Source organism: Columba livia, chromosome 5 (genome assembly GCF_036013475.1).
Source record: "Columba livia isolate bColLiv1 breed racing homer chromosome 5, bColLiv1.pat.W.v2, whole genome shotgun sequence".
NCBI classification, from domain to species: Eukaryota; Metazoa; Chordata; class Aves; order Columbiformes; family Columbidae; genus Columba; species Columba livia.
The window spans coordinates 2,678,858-2,704,759 of record NC_088606.1 but is presented as its reverse complement, the minus strand read 5'-3'; the positions used below and the strand labels follow the sequence as shown (position 1 = coordinate 2,704,759).

Sequence of the window (25,902 nt, the reverse complement as noted above, 5' to 3'; positions counted from 1 at the left end):
CGCGCTGTGGCGCTGCAGCGTTGCGGAGGTCCCGCTGCCATCCCGGCCCGACCCGACCCGTCCCGGTGCGTGCGTGGGGGCCGGGGCCGCGGCGGGAGGAGGAGGAGGCGGCGGCGGCGCTCCCTCTCCGCCGGGACAAAGGGCCGTGGGCGCGCAGGTAGGAGCCGGCCCGGCCTTGCTGCGGGCAGACGGGCTGTGGCTGCCCCGGCCGGCGGCGGGCGGGCCCGCGGCGCCTCCTCAGCGCCGGCCGGTCGGGACCTCCCTCCTTCCCTCCCCACAGCGGTTGTTCCCCGCCGGTTTCGGCGCTTCCCCGGGAGCCGCCGCGGGCTGCGGGAGGCGCTGCCCCGCCGCCAACCGCCGCGCAACCGCCCGCTGCCGCCTTTGTCTCGGCACCCGCGGCCCAGCGCCTGGGAGCCCCCTCAGCCGAGCGCTTCCCGCCGCAGGAGCCATGGGCCGGCTGCCGCGTTAGCAGTATCCCCGGCCGGAGGGGAGAGGAGCAGAGCGGCCGCGGTTCCCCTTCCCCCGGGGCTGGAGATGGAGCCGGCGGCGCGGCCGAGCGGGGATATCCTGAGGCGGAACCCGCAGCAGGACTACGAGCTGATCCAGCGGGTGGGGAGCGGCACCTACGGCGACGTCTACAAGGTGAGCGGGACGGGCCGCGCTCGGGGCTTCTCCTCAGCCGGGGCTCGGGGCGCCGCGGGCTGGGACACGGCGGTCCCCGAAAGCCGGGGGCTCCCTGACAAACTGGAGGTTTCCCATCTCCTTTAACACTTGTATTCAAAAGTATTAACTCGCAGCGTTGGAGGAGGGTTTCACCGCTCCTCAAGGTGGTATCTTAAATTGGTGAATGTTGCAGGTGATGCTTTCCACGTTACGGTATCTGTTCGCTGTGGCTGCCTCCAGAGCGCCTCAGTTAAAGCACCTGGTTCAAAGGGTGCGAGTTTATCCCTGAGGTTAATAATAGCCCGCAAAAGGCAGCAACAGATTAAAGCTCCTCAGGAGCTGGAAGGGAATCACAGTTTATGGTGGAGTTAGCGCTGCACATCCAGCTGGTGCTCACGAACTGGTGTGTGCTGGTGTGTGCTGGTGTGTGCTGGTGTGTGCTGGTGTGTGCTGGTGTGTGCTGGTGCTCACCTCGCAGATCCACAGCCGTGGGAAGCAGAACATAGGAGAGATGAGCCCCTTCCCTGAACATCAAGGGATGCTCGCCAGCTTTTAGGCTCGGGTGGTTTATAAAGACAGGCTTAAAAGTTTTCAGCCTGCGTTGGGCAATCTGCATTTTCAGCTGCGTGGAAGAGTGGGGTGATGTTTTACTCTGTAAAGCTGCTGAGTGGGTTTAAAATAGACCTGACACAACCGACCGTGCAAGAAAAGGTGTGTTGCTCTGCCACATAAAAGGCGGCTCGAGCTGGGGGAGGGCTCTTCGCTAATGCTCAAATTGAAGTTTTATGGATGGATCTTGTTCCCACCACCCCTTTGAAATGGTTACTTATAGCCTTGGGGAGTTATTTTTAAAAGTTTTCACGGTGCATATTCACTTTCCCTTTTTATACGTTTGCGCTGCGGATATTTCAGTTTTAGGGAATCCAGCCCTAAGTTCTTTAAAAGGATGTGTCGTTTTTCATAAATCTGTATTTTGAGCTGCTTTGTTTCGGGGTGCCTGAATAGTCCGGGGCAGCGGGATGAGAAATAACCAGTTGTGATGCAGAGAAGCGTTTTTGTGTCATCCCTTTGTGGAAAAAAAAAACAAAACAAAAAAGAAGAAATATTCTGCTTGTGATTGTGCTGGTAATTGGCGGAGAGCTGTGCTGACATGTCAGACGGCTTCCGGTTCCGGAGCCGGTTTGAATTCATGGCTCTGCTCCGTGCCATGTAAACATATCCCCTTAAAAAAAATAGAAACCACAACCCTCCCCCCTCCTCTCCATTCTTCGGGTTATGAAAAATGTGCCTTGTATTCCTGAAGAAGTTTGAGCTCGGAATAAACCCAAGTGTTCTCATAGTGCAACCCGGCAAGATTAAATCCCAACCTTTGGCAGTCTTTTTAGATGTTGTTATGAGTCTACAGAAGTATAAAGTTAATGAGTTTAAAGTAGTTTGAGAGCCTACATTTGTTTCTAGGTCATGGGTTTGCTCTTTGTTTTTACAAAGCCCTGCAAACAGGCAGGAGCTGGATCAAGGGAATGCGGAGTCGGGTGGCACTAGCTGGGATGGCAAATGTGCAAGGCAAACTGATTTTTCAAAGTCATTATGTTATTTGAATTTTAAAGTAACTAAGGTAAATCTTTTTTCTCGAAAGGATTTAAAAGATAAACATTGCACTTTTATTTTTCTTAGTCTTAGCACAGCTGGCACATCTTGTGCCTGCTGAGGGCTGTCAGGGCTGTTTATAGAATACATTTCTTAGTGAATATCCGATTGTTGTTATGTTGCAGGGTTTGCTAGAGAGCGCTCTTCAATTAAAACGGAATTTTCCTCTCACCTCTTCAAGAGGTTTCTCTGCTCCATCGCTAATAATGAGTCACCAGCGTCTCCAGCGCGGTTGTTTTTGGGATGTCTAAATGAGGCAGCTTTTCTGATTGTGGGAGAGCTGCCTCTTCCTCAGATGCTTTTTGGTGGTGGTGGTTCATGCCTCAAATTCTTCATGGGGCATTTGGTAGTGTTGAGAGTTAATTGGCTCTTTTCTGGATGTTGAAGGTGGAGGTTAAGCAAATATTTGTGTTCACTGTTAGGTTACAGAAGAGTATTTAAGGTCTTTCTGAAAATCTCCTACCCACTTTGCTTTTCATCACTACTCTTGAAGCTGGAAACTGAAATGTGTTTTCTTATTGTTCCTGGGGATTTTTTTCTCTCTTGTCTGTCGTATGGCACACAATGGTTGATTGTAGGGTTGCTTGTAAGTACCAGATTGTTGATGTTGTTTTAATATTTCTTTTTTTCCCCAAAATGCATTTCAGGGTGGATGAGAAACCATCCGTAAATCAACCATTTTCTTCTCTATTCACAGCGTGTGTAAGTAGATCCAAGTTTGGATCTGCCAGCCTTGGAAATATAATTTCCATCACAATCTTAACGTGTTAGTTGTCTCATCTGTCTCGGGAAAATTGTCTTGTTTTCGTTTTCTTTTTCTTTTTTAATACAAAATATTTCTGTTAAGCAGTTCTAATCCATTGGAATAATTTACCTCTGAGAGCATCATATCAAGCTATCTGAAATGACTGACTTCTGAAAGAGGCTGTAATAACGAAGATTGGCTACTCACTGGGATTTGATAATAAGCTGACAGCATTTCTTTGCCCCCACTCTCTGTCAAATGGTCAGCACCTCAGCATCATATCCCTTAACTCTGCAAAGATGAGATCTACAGGAGTGAGGTTTTAATTTGGCTTTCCTGGCAACATTTCTTTGTTCTCCGTGGTCATATCCATGAAAACCTCAAAGCGGTATTTAAAAACGCTGTAAGTCTGTTCGTGCATCCGCAGTCGTGCTGAAAGAGAGGTTGTGTGTGTGGTTAATGCAGAAACGTCCAGTAGACCAGTGTCTTAGAGCAGGGAATTTACAAAGCCACTAGAAGCTGTAAATGGGATTTAATCTCCAGCACTAGGAAGCGGCCCAGGTGCCATCTGGGGTGAACTCCCACGGCGTGCTGGGGTGTTTCCCGGGATGGGTTTTCACGCCAGCCTGACCTGGCCCTGAACTTGTGGCTTTTCAGTAGGGCCTTGTAGGCTCATTCGTGTCAAACCCGTTTTGGTAATGAGTTTACATTTGTTGGACAGGACCCACCAGGATCATTGAGTCCAAGTCCTGTCCCTGCACAGGACAACCCCAAAGTTCACACCATGAGTCTGAGGACGATGTCCAGTCTCTTCTTGACTATCATCCTCAGCTCTATAAGCACATCTTCCTGCAGCCCATGGTATTGTCTGGAAGTACTTGGAATAGTGCAAAACTGGCCTGTTTTGGTTACCTTGCAGGATTTGGTTGCATTAGAACATCAAGTCATTAGGTTATGTGTATTTGTAGATTAGAAAACAGGCGCTGTATTAGGGCAATAATTTACTTTAGCTGTATCTTACAGGGATTTCCTGCATGGACTTTTTAGTTGAGTATTTATTAACGTTCCTGGATAGGTTTGGTGGGGAGATTCAGGGGAAATAACACCCTGTGTCGTGGTAAGAGATGCGGGGTCACCACCCCTCGCACATAGAAAGGAATTTAAAGTCCTCCACTACATCTGAGTGCACTGACCACCAGCGTATTGACTCTCTTGGTGAACAAGACACTTCCACTCCTCCCTCCTCTCTCTCCTTCTCCCTTTGGCTTTTTGTGGGTTTTAATGCAAAGCGCCCCAAACTGTGTTTTAACTAATCTTGGCTTTTGCAGGAGGGGAACAAAAGGCTGGTTTATGGAGACTCGTCTTTTTGAATGCTCTTGTTTGGCAGCTGCGCTGAAAGCTCCTGTATTTGCTGGGCCCAGCACCCTGCAGGCTGTTTGGGGATGAATAGCCGGGTGTCTGTCCTCGCTGGGAGGCGATGAGCAAATATCATCTTGTGCAGCAATTCTAAAGCTGTCTTGTTTGGGTTTTTGCAAGCAGGATTGTGAGCAGCGCTACAGTGGCTGTGTTTAAAAGCAAGCACAGGGGGAGAGGAATGTACCAAATGAATAGCAGAAACTCTCTGTAAACAAGAGATGCATTTTTATTAAATATCATGGAAATTTCATTCCTTCTTGAGCCACCTGCTCATTCTCTTGGGATTTTTTTAACATTTCCTGCACTAGGTAAATGCATTAACTTAGAAGAAACTTGTACTGGTTTGCCGGTGACCAGTGCTGCAGGAAAATAGGGAGCAATGAAATCGGATCGTGGCAGACAAAAGACTCTTCTGCTCAAATATGGTTTAAAAATATGTATATATTTTTAAAGGTTGCCAAAGAAGTGGGACTCTGTCCAGTCTGAGTCAGGTTTCAGCCCTGCTTGTGTGGTCAGTGCCTCCTTCTCAGAGCTCTGGCGTGTAATTCCTGGTGAAGCCAAAGGCTCTTGAGAACCTGTATTTAATATTTTGAAAATATCTCTTAATGTCAGTCTGATTTAACAGGTCGTAAAACCTTCCCGGTTAAAGCCTTCTACTGCTTAAAGTCAACCGGTTAAGAATGGAGTATTAAGGCTTGATTTTAATACCAGAGTACAGTTAAGTTATGGCTATGATAGTTCTTAATAGAATGATATCAGACCAGTGCTGAGTTTCTTCATGTTGCTGTGGGGTTTCTCTTCTGGGAAACTGCATGGTTTTCTTTTAGGATGCAGTCAGTAAGATATATATGTATGTGTGTATATATATCTATATATAGATATATATAGATATATATATGTAAAAGAGCTCAGATGCTTATTGACACCCTCTGTAGGATATTCAGGAGTTGGGGGAGAATCCTTTGCTTTTCCATTTGTAATCTTGGTAAGTTTTTTTATTATTAAGCATTTAGTCTTTGTTGTGGAACATTCAAAGCTGTTTGGCTTTAATTATTACCTCCTGTTGCTGTTAATGGGAGGCTCTGTGCTGGGAATAGTGTTTCTCCCTATGTTTACTTCTCCCTTACTTTCAAAAGCAGGTGGTCTTCAAAATCTTAAGAATAAGGTCAGATTTCTTTTCCAGCTCTTTTGAAGAGTTGTCCTCCCAGTTTGGGTCCTCGGAGGAGCCAAAGGAAGAGCGGTAGCAATTTTTGGCGCTGCACCCAGCATCACTGGAGGGACCGAAAGTCTGTGTGGTCGACTTTAATGTCCTGTTGGTACCAGCCTTGTCTCTGCTGTGCTCTTCAGGTGTTGCTGTCTAGTACCCATCCTTCAGCAGATATTCTGCTGGATAGATGATTTTGTTACTCGTTGGTGCTACAATCAGTCAGGGAGGCTGCGGCATCCTCTGGACCTGCATAGGAAGGAGTTAACCAGAACACATTCTCTTGTTCCCTGCTTGTTGCACATGTTTTTGGAGACCAGTCTGGAACACGAGAGGTGCTTTATATGAGCTGCACCTTTTCTGCTTTCTGCCCAGACCTCTATTTCAACGCGAGATATCCATTTAGAGGAAGTGAATAGGGAAACACACACACCACCCACCCCCGCGATAGCAGAGGAGATCTCTGAGAAGCACGAACAGATCAAAGATAGACCATTCGCATGCCAGCATCTCCTTCATGTTTGTCTCTAGAAGATGCAATGGTCATTTTCATTGCCAACGCGTTTGGATAACTTTAAATGTGTCTGAGATTTAGAGTGTGGGGTGTGTGAGTGGTTCCCAGTTCCCTGGGCAGAGGTGTGTGATAGAAATTCACAGATCACCCATGAGAGAGAGAAAAGCTCTTCCTGTTCTCAAGGCCATGCCGGAGTTTGCCGGCGTGTTTTGCTGACGCCAGCAGCTGTCTGTCAGCTCTGCAGCTGGAAAAACAAATACGCTTGTTACCTTTATTCGTATTTGGCACCTGGCTTCTTAGTTATGGCTGTACGTGAAAAGAAGAGGCAGCGTTGGCCCAAGGTGATTCCACTGGAGAACAATGCAAACCGGGTAGGTCTCCATCTTCAGAAAACTTGCTGAACAACTCAAGGCAACCTCAATGCCTTGCATTTTATATTGGCCAAGACCTCACACTTTGCCACTTTGTTAGGATTTCAGATTTTATATTTCTTCAAGAAGCTAGAACGGTTCTTTCCCCGTTTCTGAAGGCTTCTTAGCAAAAAGGGCACTCAGCAAAGTTCGGTGGATGCAGTAGCCTTTGATTTGTGGTTTATGGCGATTTTGGTGGTTCTGGGATTCTCCTAAAAAGTCAACGAGAAGGGCAGGGTATTTCATTCAAGACTTTGCATTTGTGATGTATAAAAACAGATGCTACCTTGCTTTTAATGAGAGTAGGTAAACAAGGCAGACCTGACACTGACAGTAGCTGAAAAATAACAAAAGGCGGTTTATTCCACCAGGTCTTTCCCCGAATGTCCTTGCAGAGCGTACCTGTGGCAGAAGTATTGCGGGGATCATTTATCTGAACTTCCCATTTGGCCTCACCAAGTAGAGTATAATCTTTCTGACAGGTTTACTCAATCTAATTATAAAGAAGGGGTCTCTATATTATGTACCGGCACATTTTTCTCCAAGCTGTGGTTTTCCAGAATGGAGAGCGTGTTTACGCAGGCAGCACCACGCGGTGTTATTTGTTGTGCATCTCCCACCTCCTTTCCCTTCTCTTCTTTAGGGACTCTGTTCAGGAATGGCTTGGCTGAGAAATTGGAGTCCCTCCTGTTTGTCAGAATAGCAGAGCAGCTCCACTGAGAGTGAAACACCGTTTAACACCATTCCCACCTAACCAGCTCTTCAAAATCAGTATCTTCATCCGCTGGAGAATATTTAGCCTGTCGGTATCATTTTGAGCGCCGGATCTGCCTGCTCACGTGTTCCCCTGCAGCAAACAGGATAGGACAAGGGGTAGTGGTTTTAAACTGACAGAGGGGAGATTCAGATTAGATATAAGGAAGAAATTCTTCCCCATGAGGGTGGTAGAGCAGTGGGACAGGCTGCCCAGAGAGGTGGTAGATGAACCGTCCCTGGAGACATCCCAGGCCAGGCTGGACGGGGCTCTGAGCAACCTGAGCTGGTGAAGATGTCCCTGTCATGGCAGAGGTTGAAACCAGACAATCTTTAAGGTCCCTTCCAACCCAAACCATCCTATGATGATTAAATGAAATGTCTCCATCACGTGAAGGTCTGAGCTGTTGGGAGCTCCTCGCATACGGAGCCTGGATAAACTGCTCTTTCTTCCTAGAAAACCTCAGTGTTTGATACAGATTGGTTTCCATTCTGCTCTTCAGCTTGCTGAATTCCTTCACCCAAGCGTTAGAGTGATTTGTTTGATCCAGCGCAGCGGAGAGTGTCTGCCAGGACCTTCTGAGCTGCTCAAAGAGCCCAAGTTTACCTTCACCCATGGCAGATGGGGAACGCCGTGCTGAGGAGCCGCAGCTTGACCGTGTCTTTGTTTCGGTGAGGAAAGGAATCGCTCCCTGGCTTCTCCTTTGCTCAGACCGGAGCTCAGGGGCAAATCTGTTTTGTGGGTGCTGTTTCCATCTGTCACATCTCAAGGAAGGGGATTCAAGAGGGACTTGTGTGGAAACATGAGGAAGATGAGGGAGAGGGCAGTAGAGAGAGGCTGACGTCTTGTCTCTGAGCCCAGTGACCAGTTGTTGGACACCGGACAGCATGTTCCTCCCGGCTGTGTCACGAGGTGACCAAATTATGGGAGTGGTGCATTTAGCATCACAGATCTCTGGAAGTTGATCACTTTTGAGACTGCAGGACTCTGAGATACAGTTTGAGCAGGTGCCGGTCAGTACATCATAAGCAGGCAGTAAAAACCCTGAAATCTGTTGCAAAGGAGGGAGAGTAAGAAGTGCCAATGCTTTTGTTCCAAAGCTCTTCCAGTACTTTTCCCTACACTGCTATCCTTTGTGTTGCTATATGTGTTTCTATTGACTTATCCACTGCTAAAGATGGTGAAAAGATCATGCAAGATGTAAAAAGATGCAGGCAGGGATGTTCCTCAGAGCTTGGAGTCCTGGTGGCCAGAGCTGCTGCATTTACTGAACTGGTCCATCACAGTGCCATATTTGATATTCTGGCATGTCAGAATTGCTCTTCTCCCAAGTCTATTTTTGTGTCTTCTGCATGAATAAAGTGTATAGAGGGTTCCTGTTTTCATAGAAGTCAGGACTATATGGCTGGATGTTTCCAGAAAGCTGTATGAAACGTTTTCAGGTCAGTGTGAACAGCTGGATTTGTAGCCTGTTGAAATGTGAATTTTGAGACGTTCCAGGAAGGCAGGTGCTGTTTCTTTTCAGAGAGCGAAGGGGTCACTGCAGGGAGACTCTGGCTTATTGGTAAGAAATAGTTCCCGAGCTTGCTTTGTGTAGCTCTTTCCTGTGCAGCATTCAAGGCATCATTTCTCCTTACATTTAATGTGATGCTCCACCCCAAGAAGCTGCATTTTTGTTCTGTTCTCAGCCGTGTGTGGCTGTTTGCTGATCGTTGCTATTGAAGCACTATAGAACTGTGTTACATTTGCCTTAACTCGCTGTTTAATGTACAGACATGCAAGATCATAGTTGAATTATAACTGTTGGACTCCCAAAGATGTTTGGGATGTTTAGTCATTAATCTTAAAGGAAAAAGTGGCAAAATCTCTTGCACAGGCACAGGCACAGAACCTGATCAGTAGAAAGAATAAAGGTGGGGCCATCCCATCTTCTATCAGTGTGCTTTGTCCTGATAAAACTTAAAGAATTAAAATGTGACGAGAAGAAAAGCCTATTGAGTGTTCATTGCTTTCCAGTAATTAACAGCTTCAGGTATTTGTGTTTATTTACGAAGGTTCGAAAACTGCAGCAGCTGAAATGTTGATGCGCTTGGTCTAAGGTGGGGTAAGGGGTAATACTTGATGTCCCACTTGCAGGTGTTCACAGTTGTATTGTCTGGCAGAGAGGGCTTGTTAATTTAAATAAAAATGATAATTATGATACTGATGATACGCAGAGAGAGGGAACTGAGCTTGCACAGCCACGTGGGCATCGTTTTTGTGGCGTTAGCAGATTGCAAAGGGTTTTGAGGGTTTCTGAGGCTGGGCAGAGTATATCTGCATAGTCAAAATACCTTCCCCAGCACGGTATTTAGGAGGAGTTTGGTAACTGGGCGGGATAAGCAGTTTCTGATGATGCTGTTTCATTTTGTCAGGCATGTCTGCAATGAAATTTAAAGCACTGTTTGAGTTCTGATCCACAGAATCCAGAATGTCAGGGGTTGAAGGGCCCTGGAAAGCTGATCCAGTGCAATCCCCCCATGGAGCAGGAACACCCAGATGAGGTTACACAGGAAGGTGTCCAGGTGGGTTGGAATGTCTGCACAGAAGGAGACTCCACAACCCCCTGGGCAGCCTGGGCCAGGCTCTGCCACCCTCACCAGGAACAAGTTGCTTCTCACATTTAAGTGGAACCTCTTGTGTTCCAGCTTGATCCCGTTACCCCTTGTCCTGTCACTGGTTGTCACCAAGAAGAGCCTGGCTCCATCCTCATGGCACTCACCTTTTATATACTTATAGACCTTAATAAGGTCCCTCCTCAGTCTCCTCTTCTCCAAACTAAAGAGCCCCAGCTCCCTCAGCCTTTCTTCATAAGGGAGATGCTCCACTCCCTTAATCATCTTAGTTGCCCTACGCTGGACCCTCTCCAGCAGTTCCCTGTCCTGCTGGAACTGAGGGGCCCAGAACTGGACACAATACTCCAGATGGGGTCTCACCAGGGCTTCTCTGTTAATTGTGAAGAGGCATGATGAACTTTTTGATTAATATAGTACCTGTAAAACTTTGTCAGACTGTTCCTGTCCAGACAGTCTGTTTTTAAATCACAATATCAAACTGGGGAAAAAGGGAATCATGAGGATGGATATGGGGATCTTGAGAGGGTTTTATGATCTGCCTTCACTTCAGCGGTCACAACCAACCTCCTGCTTAGGGTATATGAACAGAAATTCTTCCTTTTTCTCGTTCCATGGGTGGTGAGGTTTGTCCTTGGGTACAGACCGGCCGTGCTGGCTTCAGCATCTCCTTATCAGCTGGATCTCCACTGGGATGTGGTCTCACCCTGACGTTACGGCTTCGTCCCTCCTGCTCCATCGTGGTTTCTGCTTCCGTTACTTCATCCCTATGTAGCATTTTTATTTCGCTACGGGAAGTTTTTCCGAAGCTTGAAGCAGAATTTGCGCATGATCCCTGTGTGGTTGCACCAGAGAAGGGCAATAATGGGATCTTCTTGCAGGTAGAATATACTTGCAGGATATATCGTGTCTTGTAGAGTATAATATACTTCTGTGTTCTGCACTGTGCAGATCATCAAACCTCCAGTACAGCAGTTCTTAGGACAACAAGGGTGCTGAGGACTTAATGCTGAATTATCCTGTAGGTATTTTAACTTAATGCCAAGAGGAAATCTTATCTATATAAAGAAGGAACTTTCCTTTTTGCGGCTTTTTGCAGAGGGTATGTGTGAACTGGGGACGGTTTTGGGTCCCTGTCGAGATTTCCTCCGGCGTTCTCAAACGCATTCCAATCAAACCATCAGGCCTAATTTACTGCAATATTCTAATTTCTGTAACGTGTATTATTTGAGCAGCGTGGGTTTGGTCCGTGTTGTAAAGAGAGTTGAACCAGTAAAGTGAGGAAGTCACTGGCCAAGTGCTTGAAACCGCTGTTGGACAACTGGAGATTAAGCTGTCGAAACCAGTTGTTTCTTATTTTCAAGTTACGTCGTTTAAATGAGTGAATCAGTCAAAACCGAGAAACAAAACCAAACAAAAAAATCAAAACAGTTTATTTTATCTCCTGGCTAAAAATAAGATGTGAGAGGATAAGAAAGCTGTTAAATCGTGAAAGGTATCATCTGTAATGAAGTGGCAGCATATTTCATCTTTTAATTAGCAGAAATGCAAAACATACTTTATACTTGACCTTTCTCCTGTATGTAGCACATTTAAAAGTTCTAATTTTCCTTGTCAAACAGAAATGACATTTTAGTGAAGGTTTTTATCTCAACAGAATTCCAGGCTGTGATTTTGAATCGCCTACTGAATTAGAAATATTGCTGATCGCTGTTTCATCATAAGATATAATATGAAGATTTTAAATCACTTTATTCTGGTAGAAACAGCTGGGCAGTGGTACCGTCAGAAAGACACAGGGACACTATAGTACGTATAGACACGCACACAAATGACATTTGGAGGAAATCATTATGTCTTACCCATCTTCGCAACTGATACAGCAGAGCTGCAAACCAAAGCTTCATCTTAGGACAGGAAAACAATCTCCCCGCTCCTATTTTACAACTAATTTTCTTTTAACTTCTTCGATTTACACAGCTGCTTTATTATCCGTTCTTTCTGTTTTATTTAACAATAACAACAACAAAGAACAAAACACCCAGAGCTATTTTCTCACAGAAACAACTTATGGCTTATTCCCTTTAGTTTGATAACTGTGAGTTCACCTCTGAGGAGCTGAAATTTTAAGGAGGCACTTACTGAACAGCTTTGTTGGAGTTAGATTTTTCTACTGGAATCTATAGCGCCTCTCTAGATTCTATCAAATGAATTACAGCAAGGAAAAGAAGTTGATATAGGCTGGTACCCTGGGTTTGGTACCGTGTGGGACATGAAAATCTCAAGGAGTTTGCCCAGACAAGGAGTTCAAGATGAGCTTGTACACATGGCTCATTTAGAGCATGAAATACCACAGAATCCCAGGATGTCAGGGATCAGAAGGGCCCTGTAAAGCTGATCCAGTGCAATCCCCCATGGAGCAGGAACACCCAGATGAGGTTACACAGGAAGGTGTCCAGGCGGGTTGGAATGTCTGCACAGAAGGAGACTCCACAACCCCCCTGGGCAGCCTGGGCCAGGCTCTGCCACCCTCACCAGGAACAAGTTTCTTCTCATATTTAAGTGGAACCTCTTCTGTTCCAGTTTGCACCCATTGCCCCTTGTCCTGTCACTGGTTGTCACCAGAAGAGCCTGGCTCCATCCTCCTGACACTCCCCCTTTCCATATTGATCCCCATGAATGAGTCCCCCCTCAGTCTCCTCTTGTCCAGCTCCAGAGCCCCAGCTCCCTCAGCCTTTCCTCACACGGGAGATGCTCCACTCCCTTCAGCATCTTGGTGGCTGTGCTGGACTCTCTCCAGCAGTTCCCTGTCCTGCTGGAACTGAGGGGCCACAGCTGGACACAATATTCCAGGTGTGGTCTCCCCAGGGCAGAGCAGAGGGGCAGGAGAACCTCTCTGACCTACTGACCACCCCCTTCTAACCCACCCCAGGTACCATTGGCTTCCTGGCTGCAATTCGAGGCAAACCAGCTTAAATAAACCAAATAAAACCCCCAGCAAAATCCATACATTTGGATATTTTGTTCCGATATTCATTCTGAAGGGATTTCTGATGTCTTAGAGAGCTGCTCACAGATGGTGATGGTGTAGGAGCTGCAATCTGAGTTGCGGTTTCTCCTCTTTAAAACACCAGCGGCGGTTCCTCCGTCTGCCTCTGAAGGGCTGTGTCTTTCTGTCCGTTAACTCACGGTTGCAAAGCAATAAAAAATGTCTTTTCCTTTGGTGTTAAAAAAATGAGTCTTAAAATTCTTTAATGCAGCACAAGTGGCTTAATTAAAAACAAGACAAAACCCAAGCAAACAAAACAATTAAACCATTGCCTTTTCCTTCAGAAACTTCTTTCCTGTGTGATATGACGTGTTGCTTAGGGGTTCTATCCTCTTTATGTACAAATAAGTCTTAATTCTTCATAGGTTCCCTGAAATAGAAAGTGTTGGTGTGTTCCTTTTGCGTGGGTTCATGGTGCTGTCTGCAGGTGGGGGGGATGTTCGGATACAATATGATAAAATATGTCATATTTTAATATTACTTGAATTTGTAGTCTGTAATACTATACTATGTAGGGTTGTTTTTTCTTTCCTGTGTCGTGATCTATGCATTCAGCATAGGAATAAAATAAAATCATTGTCCATTTGCTCTTAGTATCTTCTGGTGAATGAACCCTTTGAAAATCCAGCTCGGTTTGTAGTTTAAGAAAGTTTGAAGACATGTTTGCTTTTTCTTTCCCCTATTTTATACCCTGGCCAAAAAGCTGAAGGCATCTGCTCTATTTTAAGTATATTAGCAGCTTCATGAGCATTCTTTGAGTTGTGTGATCTTACATTCAAAAATGTATATTATTTCTCAGGCGAGCGAGCTATTTCTAGTAGCATTTCAAACCAATCTAACGCACAGAGTTGTAACTTGAGAAGGTTCTTTCCTGTTTTGGTTTGGTTCTCCAACCGAGTCAAAATTGAGCCTTTTTTCTCTTTTCCTCATGTGGTATTTGTTTGTATCTTTTGTGCTGCATTAGTTGCTAAATAGTATTTTTGTGGTCAGGGTCTGTTTCTAGCTTGGACTTTTCCATTTTCAAAGGATCGTGCCAAATATTTTGCAAATGCTGACCTGCCAAGAAAACTTCGTAAGAGAATAACCAGTGTCTGCTTGGAAGCATAGAGCTTATTGCTTGTGTTATTCCTTTTTTCTTAAATAAATGCTGTTAAGATGTGCACTGATCTTTGCTATTATTGTTACCCTTATTGCCGTAGGTCCTTGTCCTTCTGTAGTTATTTCTAGGAATGAGAAATAAATGTTTTAGTGGCTGTTGAGATCTATAAAGCCGCTTTCCTTATCCAAATCCTTAGTCTGGTTTTCTATGCTGGAATCAAAGGAGTTGGCCTAACATCATTAATGAGCTTTTAATCCCTTATTGCTTGAGTTAATTGGCCTTGAGTTAGAAAGTGTCTGAAGTCCGTGTGGGTTCCCCTCCTCCCAATGAGATATACTATCTACATTTCACCAACTGCCAGGAAAAATAAATACATTTAAGCCTTATTTGCACTATAGCTGCGCTTTGGAGTGCCAGCTGCACATCTAAGTTTCGGGTTTTAATGTGGAATTTATTTAAAGCCTGGTACTTTTGTGTATTCTCGGTTCTGCTCCTTCCATAAGGGCAGCTGCTGTGAATGTGGCAATAGGGGGTGACAGTGCGAACGTTGCCTCCCGCTTTGTACTCACACATATAATTCTTTTATTTCCTTCCCCAAAGTAGCAGTGGTGCTGGTTGCAAGAGACGGTTCTCTTGTAGCGTGTTGGATCTATAAGGTCTCTGTTCAGGAGGCAGTTTCTGAAAGGCTCCACAATAAAGGAGGCTGGTACCACTCTCTGGCTCCGCCATCCAGCTGTGAGGGCGCGGGGTGAACAATCGCCGCTGGGTGTTCTGCCTCCTGACAGAGAAACAGCCCTGAAAATTGGAAATCACTGTCAGGTGGCTTTTTCCAGCAGCAAAGACCCGCGAGACATCTGCTCCACGTGTGATAGACGGAGCGTTGAGGACTTGGGTGGGAGGGACAGTAGTTTCTGGCTGGCATGTTTTTAATCCATCCGTAGACCGTCCCACATGAAGGAGAAAAGTGTGTTCAGCATCTGTTACAGAGATGCTCTCAGCATCTCAAGCGGCCTTTGTTCAGCCCATTACTCTTTTTACTCTCTCAGGATGGGGATGGTGGGGATTTTGGGTAGATTTTGCTTATTTTGTTCTATAAAGAAGAGAGGAGAACCCACAAAACTCTGCACCTGTGTGGGTTTGGTACCTGCATCCATCAGATGGGCGCATTGTGGTGGCATCTTCAAGATCCCACCTTCTGTTTCAAGGTCTCTGTGCTCCTGCCTTCTGGTACATAGATGCTGGAGTCTTGGTTTGTTAGGGTATCCTGTTCTTTTTTATTCCCTTGGTGCTGGTGATGTTTTGGATTCTCTTTTTTAATTACAGCTAGAACGCTAAATATGCTTCCTGTGTGTAAGAAATGAAGCTGTTTTCATGGATCTAGAGCAGCCCAGATGAGACGTTGCTTTGTGTCACCTGAGTTGGCTGAGAGCTCCAGGCAGCGCTAGATGTGAATTCAGAGGTGTAGGTGGGTGAGTTGAAGGGTCTGTTTGATGATTTTGTGAGATATGGAAAGAGCCATGCGACATAATGGGAATTTCAAAGCCACGTAGAGCAGCTTAAGAGTTATAAAGTGTAAGAGGTCAGAAAAGAAGCAGGCAGCGTTTGAGATGGCAAAACGTCGTGGTCACTGGTGAGTGAAGCTTGGCAAGGAGTGAATAAGATGGGGACGCACGGGAGCGTTGCCACAGGAGCTGCCATTATGATTAGATTAAATGAAGACGCAGTCGAACAAACGGCTCTTCTGGTGAACCGGGCTGTTGATCCAAGGCTGGAGATCAGACAAAGATGTTGCAGCAAGGAGGGGATTTCAGCACAGATGTTGAAAATACTCATTTGGAGGCTGTGAGGGTGATGTCTGAACCTTCCTCTTCTTCGGTGTTAAAGGAGAAAGCTGGACAAGGAGACCGAGCACACAAACTTGTGTTCAGATGTCCAAGTGAAACGATTCTCCAGTTTCTGACCATCTCTCCCAGCTTAGCACTGTGGACCCTGGGGTGGAATTGTCTGGCTTGCCCTCTTAAAAAGAAATAAAACTGCAGAGTGCATAACTGGTTCTGAAACCAGTTTTCCGTGTTATTTCGGGTCATTAGCTACAGAAAATGTCCTGCCCAAAGTGTGTTTTCTTGTGTACATTGTTGGGCGTGCGATGGGAAGCATCAAACACAGGGATTGCCGTGGGTGTCACGTTGGATCCACTGTCCCACGACAGCTTTTTGATGCAGGCCTGAGAAAAAAGTGAAGTCTCAATGGGAAAACCTGATGTGTAATGTCACAAAACTCTCCCCACTCCCCCAAACCCCAGTCCTGCTAATAGTGCACATCTCGTTTTTGAGTGACGCGCCACTGACGTTGTACCTGTGTTGGAAGAACGTGTGTTGGTCCTGGACTAACACAGGCTCTGTCTGTGCAAATCTCTCTGCAAATCCCAATTTGGGATGCTGACGCTCACCCAGAGTTGTAGGACAGCTGGAGAAGACAACCAAAAAACTACCTAGCTCTTCTTTCTCAGTAAATATACTCTGTATATGACATTAGGCAAAAGAAATTGGACTCTCTGTCTCACCTCATTCAAATATACCTTTGTTCCGGTCCCACTCTTGTGTAGGTCAGGTTTTCTATCGAAGCTTTTTGAGCCTTCTGCCCAAGTCCTAGTGTTTTAATTTTCATTCTGAGCCCTGTAGAACACAATTTTCAACTTTGAGTCTCATTAAATAAAGTGAAGATCAATACCAGCAGATAGCAAGGGCTCTGCCTTCCTCTCAGGAAGACATCTCTACGTGGTAAATGTGCATAAATGCATATAAATGATAACTTGCTCTATCAGAAATAGCTCAGGAGACACTCAGCAGCTGGCCAATAACATACGTGGTGGTTGGCAGCTCTGGACTATTGGCGTACGGTTGTTTCAGAACAGCTCCCCTGGCCTATGGTTGCTTTCAGCTGATTTTGAATTAAGACTTGAAGCATGGAGGAAATTTCAGGGGACCAGAAATCTTTAAAATGGAAATAAGATGACTAGAAGATCTATAATTTCTTACATCGACTTCAGCTCCTGCCTCACCCCCCGGTGAAGAAGTGTAACAACAAAACAAATTGATAGATCGTTAACTAATTCTTCACATCGGGAAATTATGGAGAATTGTGCATAATTCATAGTAAAATGTCAAGGTTGTTTCACAAAGGCGGCAATGTTGATGTTCCTGTCTGACTCCCTTGATACTGCACGATCTTGTTTTAAAAGTAGAACGACACAAACCGTAGTCACCCATAGGAAATGAGTTGTGAATTTCTTTAATTAACATCTCTCCAAATGATCTGAGGATTCCTTATTTGACAGTTGTCATATCTAGCTGTGTGTTATGGAAACCCAGTTTTCATCCCTTGCCTTCCTACATTTTTAATGATGTGCGAGATGACAGTAATTCATCATTGATCAAGTTTTCAGCTGCCGGAAAGAGGTGGAAGAGGAGACAAAAACCCCAGAGTGAGAGCAGAGAGTCCCTGGGTGAGGAGGTGACGGCTCTTGGGAAGAGCCAGGGTGGGTAATTTGCTGCGTGTTTGCAACACGACTGTCTTAAATTGAAGATCTGGTAGGGTTTGTGTATCTGAGCATCCAAACGAGGATGTTGAGGATCAGGGAATATTAATACTTGGGCATTTTTGTCTTTGGTGCTGGCACGATAGGACTTGAATATTGTGTGTGGTCTTGGTGAGAAGTGTGTTCAGTTGGAATATTCAGCTGTAGGACCAGAAAAGCAGTTTTAGGGTGAGTGGTTCCAATAACTTGATGTGTTTCGTTCATAAATACCAAACCACTTTCCCTTCCAGCTGACAAAGTTGGATGGTTAAACCCCAAATAGCGGCCTCATTAGGTGTAACAGCACCAGCGAGAGCGTCATCCTTCATCTGTACCTGGACAAACGCTCCTTCGTGATGCTGAAGGAGACCAAAGGTTTTGCTGTGGTCTAAAAGGCATCTCTGGTTGGAAGGTACTTTTAGAAGCGGTCAAGGTTTCCTTTGTGGTTAGCAGATAACTCCGCTCCTGTGTTCAGTGATTTGCTCTGTTTGCTTCTGTCGTGCAGTTGTTCAGGTTCTGGTTGGCTTCAGCTGAGTCATGTTTGTCTCCTTAGCATGTGTTTTGACACCCATCTCTCGGCTGAGCGCTACGGGACTTTGAAATGCCAATTACTGTTATTGGTGTGGGTTTGGGTGGGGGTTTGTTTGCTTATTTTTTATGTATGTGTTTGTTTGGTTTTTTCCCCTGGCTGGAAGCCTTTCCCCATTTGGAAACTTAATTAAGTGTTGACAAAACAGAGGCGTTCATCTCTCAAGTTCTTGCTTTACCTGTTGGTAAATTAAGACTTCTTGTCCGAAGTGTGTTTCTTTTTCTGTAGTGCTTCCTTCAGTCCACAGCAGCAAATTTACCCATCTTAAATAGCTGCCCAAATTGCTCTGACCTAACCCAGGTTTCCCTTGATTTTCTATAATCTACCTCTTCACCAGATTCCATATGTTCCCTGCATGTCTGTCAGGGTAAGAATGGAACAGCTGGGTTTAGATTCCTGTAACTTATGGATGATGGGCAAAGGGGAATGCTGCAGCGCCTAATTGGCTCAGGTTGTGTGTCAGAAATGATATAGCTTAGCTCCGGTGATGGTGCCCGAGTGGTTTAGAGCTCATTTTACTACAGTTAACAGTCTTAATGAAATCCCCTCTTAAAACTTTCTATATCTGAGGTTCCTGTAACATCTTCCTCCAGCGCTGAATTCTCAGGGTGAAGTTTACACCGTACCTGGGCAGGATAGTTCTGTAAAGGCTTAAGCGGAGCTTAACTGGACCATCTTCTGGAGGGTCCTGGGGACCGCTCACCTCTGCCAGGATCTGCTGGGAGTTTGTTTGTGGCATTAAGGGAATCACAGCTCATCCAGTTCTGCTTTCAGAGCACGTTGGGGTTTGGCACCACGAGACGGGTGGTGCAGCATCGCACCTACGTACCACCCGCGAGCTTCTCCGTCTCAACAACCCTTAAAAATGGTGTTTGGGAGGCGTGAACTCTCATTTGTTGGGGGTTTTTAAAGTCTCGAAAGGAACTGCTGGTAACACTTCCCAGCTCCAACAGGGTTGATGCTGTGCTAATACCAAACCCAGATAATCCTCAGCCAGGTTACTCTGGGCTAATTGTGTTGTGCTGTGTTAGTAACACATGACATCACGTCATATCTTTTCAGTTTGTGGGACTGCACGAGGTGCCTTTGCAGTGTAATTAAATATGTCTTAACTCTCTTATTTCAGGCTAGAAATCTTCATACGGGAGAACTGGCTGCTGTAAAAATAATCAAGTTAGAGCCTGGTAAGTTTTCCATTCTTTTCTGTGTTTTTGAATTGCTTTTTTTTCATTCTTTTCCATATGTTTATTTTCACACAGCTGTGAAGCTGCAGACAAAAGCCGTGTTTGGGTTTTTCTGTAGTTTGAGCGATCAGATGACAGGAAGCGCTGCAGGATGTACCATCGCTATTGCCTGTGTCCTGCTCGCTATTTCCTTGTTTGTTCTTATCTGCCTTATCGATTGTTGCGTAAAAAGATGTTGCAGTTACAGTGTGTTGTTAGTACAAGGAGAAGATTAAAGGCAGTTGGTAAATTGAGGGCCTAGAGCTGGTGGGCTGTGCGATTTGAAAGGGGAGGAGAGCAGGCGGTGATGCTGATGCTCAGCAACTGGGAAAAACACGGCCCTGTGCTCACCATCATTTCCCTGTGTGTGTTCTGCCACTCCTCCTAAAAGCAGGAGATGCAGGAGAGAAGAGAGAGATGCCTGAGAGATTTGCTGATCTGAAGCCTGATCTAGGTCTGTGTTCAATTCTGTGAACACAGTCAAAATCCTGGGCTCAGTGTTGGGCTCCTCACACCAAGAAAGGCCTTGAGGTGCTGGAGCGAGTGGAGAGAAGGGAATGGAGCTGGTGAGGGGCTGGAGCACAAGTGTGATGGAGCGGCTGAGGGACCTGGGGGTTCAGCTGGAGAACGGGAGCTGAGGGGAGACCTTCTGATCTCTGAACTGCCTGAAAGGAGCTTGGAGCCAGGGGGGGTCGGGCTCTGCTCCCCAGGAACAAGCGCCAGGAGCAGAGGAAACGGCCTCAAGTTGCGCCGGGGGGGTTGAGGTTGGATCTGGGAACAATTTCTTCCCCAAAGGGCTGTGGGGCATTGGAACAGGCTGCCCAGGGCAGTGCTGGAGTCACCAGCCCTGGAGGGTTGAACAGATGCAGAGATGACGTTCTTAGGGATGTGGTGTAGTGCCTGATTATGGTTGAACTCGATGATCCAAGAAGGCCAGCGGTATCCTGGGTGCATTAAGAAGAGTGTGGCCAGCAGGTCGAGGGAGGTTGTTCCTCCCCCTCTGCTCTGCCTGGGGAGGACACAGCTGGAGTTGTGTGTCCAGTTCTGAGCTCCCCAGTTTATGAAGGACAAGAAATTACTGGAGAGATTCCATGGGAGGGACACAAAGATGCTGAGGGATCTGGAGCATCTTTGTGTTGAGGAGACAGTGAGAGAGCTGGGGCTGTTCAGCTGGAGAAGAGAAGCTGAGAGGGATCTGATCAATGGGATCAGTATCTCAGAGTGGGTGTCAGAGGATGGACCAGACTCTGTTCAGTGGTGCCCAATGACAGGGTGAGGGGCAACGGACACAGACTGAAACACAGGAGGGTCCATCTGAACATGAGGAGAAACTTGTTTGCTGGGAGGTGCCAGAGCCTGGCCCAGGCTGCCCAGAGCGGGTGTGGAGTCTCCTGCTCTGAGACATTCAAACCCCCTGGACCCACCTGTGTGATCTGCTCTGTGACCCTGCGGGAGCAGGGGGGTGGACTGGGGGATCTGCAGAGGTCCCTTCAACCCCAGCCACTCTGTAGTTCTGTGATCTTGAGGGTCTCTTCTAACCAAAATGACTGGTAGAGAGCTGAAATCAGAAAATGTGTCCTGAATGGTAAAAGAGGTGTTTTTTATTTCCTCACTTATAACTCAGTCCCACTTGAAGATCTTGCACTGCTTTGAAGAAGTAATCTCTCATGACTTGTTCACTGGTGTAGCTTTCAAATCCCTCCTCAGTGCATTCCCCTCCTGTATGTCTGTCTTGTTATACTCCGGTTGTTTTGCCCGTGCTTCTTTGCTCACGGTCCTGCCCGGGGACTGAGGGGACAGCAAGCGGATCACGGGCTCCCAGCAACAAGGAAATGCGGTTTTTTCTACAAGATCTGTGAAACTCCTCATTGTATTATGTTGTGTTTACACAGGTGGAAAAGCAACTGTACAAATTTATGAGAAAAATCCATGAAAGACTATTAAATACAAAGTTCCCATCTATGAGCGAGCCATAAATCTATTGAGGTGGATTGCAAACTGGCTTAAGGAGAGAAGCCAGAGAGTGGTAGTCAATGGTGCGGAGTCCAGTTGGAGGCCAGTATCTAGTGCAGTGCCTCAGGGGGCAGTACTGGGGCCAATATTATTCAATATATTCATTAACGATTTGGACGAGGGAATAGAGTGCACTATCAGCAAGTTTGCTGATGACACCAAGCTGGGAGGAGTGGCTGACACGCCAGAGGCTGTGCTGCCATCAGAGACCTGGACAGGCTGGAGAGTTGGGCGGGGAATAACCTGATGAAATTTAACAAGGGAAAGTGTAGAGTCCTGCATCTGGGCAGGAACAACCCCAGGTTCCAGTATAGGTTGGGAAATTACATATTACAGAGCACTGTAGGGAAAAGGGACCTGGGGGTCCTGGGGACAGCAGGGTGACCATGAGCCAGCACTGGGCCCTTGTGGCCAGGAAGCCAATGGTACCTGGGGTGGATTACAAGGGGGGTGGTCAGTAGGTCAGAGAGGTTCTCCTGCCCCTCTGCTCTGCCCTGGGGAGACCACACCTGGAATCTTGTGTCCAGTTGTGGCCCCTCAGTTCCAGCAGGACAGGGAACTGCTGGAGAGAGTCCAGCGTAGGGCAACAAAGATGCTGAAGGGAGTGGAGCATCTCCCTTATGAAGAAAGGCTGAGGGAGCTGGGGCTCTTTAGTTTGGAGAAGAGGAGACTAAGGGGTGACCTCATTAATGTTTATAAATATATAAAGGGTGAGTGTCAGGAGGATGGAGCCAGGCTCTTCTCGGTGGCAAACAATGATAGGACAAGGGGTAATGGGATCAAGCTGGAACACAAGAGGTTCCACTTAAATTTGACAAGAAACTTGTTCCTGGTGAGGGTGGCAGAGCCTGGCCCAGGCTGCCCAGGGGGTTGTGGAGTCTCCTTCTCTGCAGACATTCCAACCCGCCTGGACACCTTCCTGTGTAACCTCATCTGGGTGTTCCTGCTCTAGCAGGGGGATTGCACCGGATGAGCTTTTGAGGTCCCTTCCAATCCCAAACATACTGTGATACTGTGACTGTGATAAATCTCTGGAGGTGGGGAGGGTGCTTGGGGGCAGCATCCCTGTGTGGGCTGTTTTTAAACACTTCCTTGGCATCCTCTGATGGAGATGGGGTGGGCAGGGCTGAAGGGCCCCATACGTGACTCAGCGGAGTTTTGATCTGTGCAGCCAAAGAGATGATTGGGAAGTGTGAAGGTAGAAGAAGCCTGGGAGGCTCAGAGAAGCTAAAACCACAGCTTTGGGTGACGGTGAGGAGTAACCTGTCCTTAGCAAACCAAGGCTAGTGAATTTGAAGAGGTGCTTTGAAAGTGGAACTGAAGCAGAGGGCGAATCCTCCGCTGTTAGCAGAGGAAGAACAGGAGGTTGAGCAGCCCCCGAGACTCTGACCCAAAGTCATCACTCCTGAGAACCTCATTTTAATTAGCACTGATGACCATGTCTTATATATTTCATTATGTTGTTGGGCTTACTTGCCCAGGGAAGCAATTTCTTCTAGTTTGGTTTATTTGTTGGGTTTTTTTTAAATGCATTTTTTAAACATTGCCAACCTGATCTCCATCCATCACATGTACACCCACAGCCCTTTGGCAGAGATCTTCTTGGGGGTTTGCTTTGTTTTTAAAGAGGCTTCCCAGCATCTGTTTACTTATTTATTCAGGTCTAGTTCTCTGGGATGGTTCCTGCCTCTGCAGGGTGCAGCAGCTCACTGTGCAGGCTGTTCCAAATCGAAAATCAGCTGCTCCTCGCTTCAACGTTCTGACTGATTTTAAGGGGGTTTCGTAGCTTTCTAGGACTGTTCTTGCATCAATTCCCGGAGCAGGCCGGTGTCGGGAGGTGTTGCAGGTCGCGGTGATTGTCCCCTCAGCACCGGCTCCTGTCAGGCCACAAGGCCTGGGGAGACCACACCTGGAATATTGAGTCCAGTTGTGGCCCCTCAGTTCCAGCAGGACAGGGAACTGCTGGAGAGAGTCCAGCGCAGCCACCAAGATGCTGAAGGGAGTGGAGCATCTCCCGTGTGAGGAAAGGCTGAGGGAGCTGGGGCTCTGGAGCTGGACAAGAGGAGACTGAGGGGGGACTCATTCATGGGGATCAATATGGAAAGGGGGAGTGTCAGGAGGATGGAGCCAGGCTCTTCTGGGTGACAACCAATGACAGGACAAGGGGCAATGGGTGCAAACTGGAACACAAGAGGTTCCACTTAATTTGAGAAGAAACTCGTTCCTGGTGAGGGTGGCAGAGCCTGGCCCAGGCTGCCCAGGGGGGTTGTGGAGTCTCCTTCTGTGCAGACATTCCAACCCGCCTGGACACCTTCCTGTGTAACCTCATCTGGGTGTTCCTGCTCCATGGGGGGATTGCACTGGGTGAGCTTTCCAGGGCCCTTCCAGCCCCTGACATCCTGTGAAGGCACCGCTAGAAAAAGATTGGTCATAAATTTTGGAAATTAGTCACTGGAGAAACAGGCTTGTGAGTTGTACACAGCATCTTCTGGAGAGGAGGAGGAGGAGGAGGTGGTTCGCAGATGGGAATTAATTAGCAAATGGAAAAAGAAGAGCTCCAAACTCCACAATTGACTAATACATAGAAAGGAGAATGGGGAGCAGAAGACAAAAGGCGCTGAAGCAGGGTGCCCCAGGGGAGATGAGGAATACGTTGGATTAAAGCTGTAAGACACAGCACAGAAGGAGATGGCAGTATTTTGACAGAGCCCACTAAAGTGCTGAAATGGCGAATGGGGATGAATTGTGGGTTGTTTTTGTTACTCATTTACTGCAGGTAGCAAGTGAATCGGTAGGCAGAGAGATTCCAACTTAAAGCTGAGACCCCAACATGAAAAGGTATTTTATTTCAGCTGCTATTACCTTCTTTTGTCTGTTCTCCAGACAAAGGGAATAAGCTCTTTACTGAGAAGGTTACTGTCATGAATTTATTTGCATTTTTGGGCAGTACACTAGATCTGCTACCACAGTTACTTAAGCTGTGCTGCTAAAGTCAAAATAGATAGTGTTTTTCACTTTTTTTTTGGCATAGGCTTTGGAGAGCATTAGGCAGAAGTATTATGGCACGCTAATGACATTTCCCAGCATTCAATGAGTACAAATGCTTCAAATAATTTGAGAGCCAGCTCTATTTCAGAAACTAATCCAACTGTACTCAGCAGCAGAGAAGCCAAAACCAGCTGAAACGCTGAAGCCACTTCCTTCTCTGGGTTTAGCAGACGCATCGAGAGGGGAGTCAATACAAAGAGGTAACTCTTGGCCAGTGACGTTTTCTGCCACAAAACTTTCTCCCGGGGTGAATATAATTTAAAAAAGAAAGGAAATTATACTAATGTCCATTTTAAATATTGACCAGTGCCGTCAGAGCCCTTTGGCGCTCGGAGGGCTGGCAGTGATCTGTATATTTTGCAGTGTTACAGGAGAATCTCTTTGCTGGTTTTCATTTGGTCCAGTGTTTGTCTTTGCCACGGGAGATCCCTGTAAGGGCCAGAAGGAGCCAGTTACCTATTTCAGGTTGGATCTTAAAGCGGAGGTGGGATTTCGTACAAGCGAAAATAGCCACGCAAAGGTGTGTAGAGCTGTGCTCAGTGCATGCAAAGCCGGGTCTGCTTCGTTGTGTTTGTTTCATGTCCTGTGGCTGATACTCGCTGCAGGAACGCAGCCCTGGGGCTGGCTCACCATGGAGCTGCACTGTCAGTCCGGGGCATTTCGGGCACTGAACAAGAGTATTTTGGCAATGCAGCCTCATTCTCTGTATAATAAATTCCCCAGGGATGCTATGAGCTATGGAGAAGAACAAGCCTGAGGCTTATTTAAACTAAGCCTACGGGGGATGAACACCACCTGGAGATGAAGAAATATGAAAAGAACTTCCCAGTACCTGGGAGAGGATGTGGAGTGCCCAGCAGTTTAATTATATTTAACATCTTGATGTCTGGTCTGATTTTACTTTGCGTGCTTCTAATGCGTTTCTAATCTGTTCTTCTTTCAGAAATGTGTGTATCCAGAGTGCGTGTTTCCGTGTAGTGTAAGCTCTCATTTCCAACTGAGTTTCTTGGATGAAGAAGGGGTTGTGGCGGGGGGAATGTGGGTTTATGAGCAGGAAAGAAGCTGGAAGATCACACATTTTAGCTGGAAGGTAACACAGAGCGGGGCACGTGGGGTGAAGGTTGTGAAAGGGTGAGTTAGGAAGACATTTGGCAAAACACATGAAGAAAAATAGCAATAGCGAGATGGCAACAAGAAGGGGAAGTAAGGATGGGATCGTGAAAGGATGTGGTGTTGAGCAGTCAGTAGATAAGGAAAAGAGGTGAAAGTGTTAAGGAATAAAAATATAGATTATACGTTGACATAGCTGCTCATAAATAGGATCCAAGCAGAGGAGAGA

General features: G+C 46.5%; 1 protein-coding gene across 2 annotated transcripts in view; it reads left to right on the top strand.

Moving 5' to 3' along the window:
- MAP4K5 (mitogen-activated protein kinase kinase kinase kinase 5) overlaps nucleotides 1-25,902 on the top strand; it is a 66,559-nt gene continuing 40,657 nt past the window's right edge. The window contains exons 1-3 of one of the 2 annotated variants that reach the window (XM_065063049.1): nucleotides 1-157; nucleotides 281-642; nucleotides 19,406-19,463. In XM_065063049.1, the coding sequence (XP_064919121.1) occupies nucleotides 535-642; nucleotides 19,406-19,463 (166 nt within the window). In that variant the 5' untranslated portion in view covers nucleotides 1-157; nucleotides 281-534. The other variant, XM_065063050.1, reaches the window with a different exon arrangement.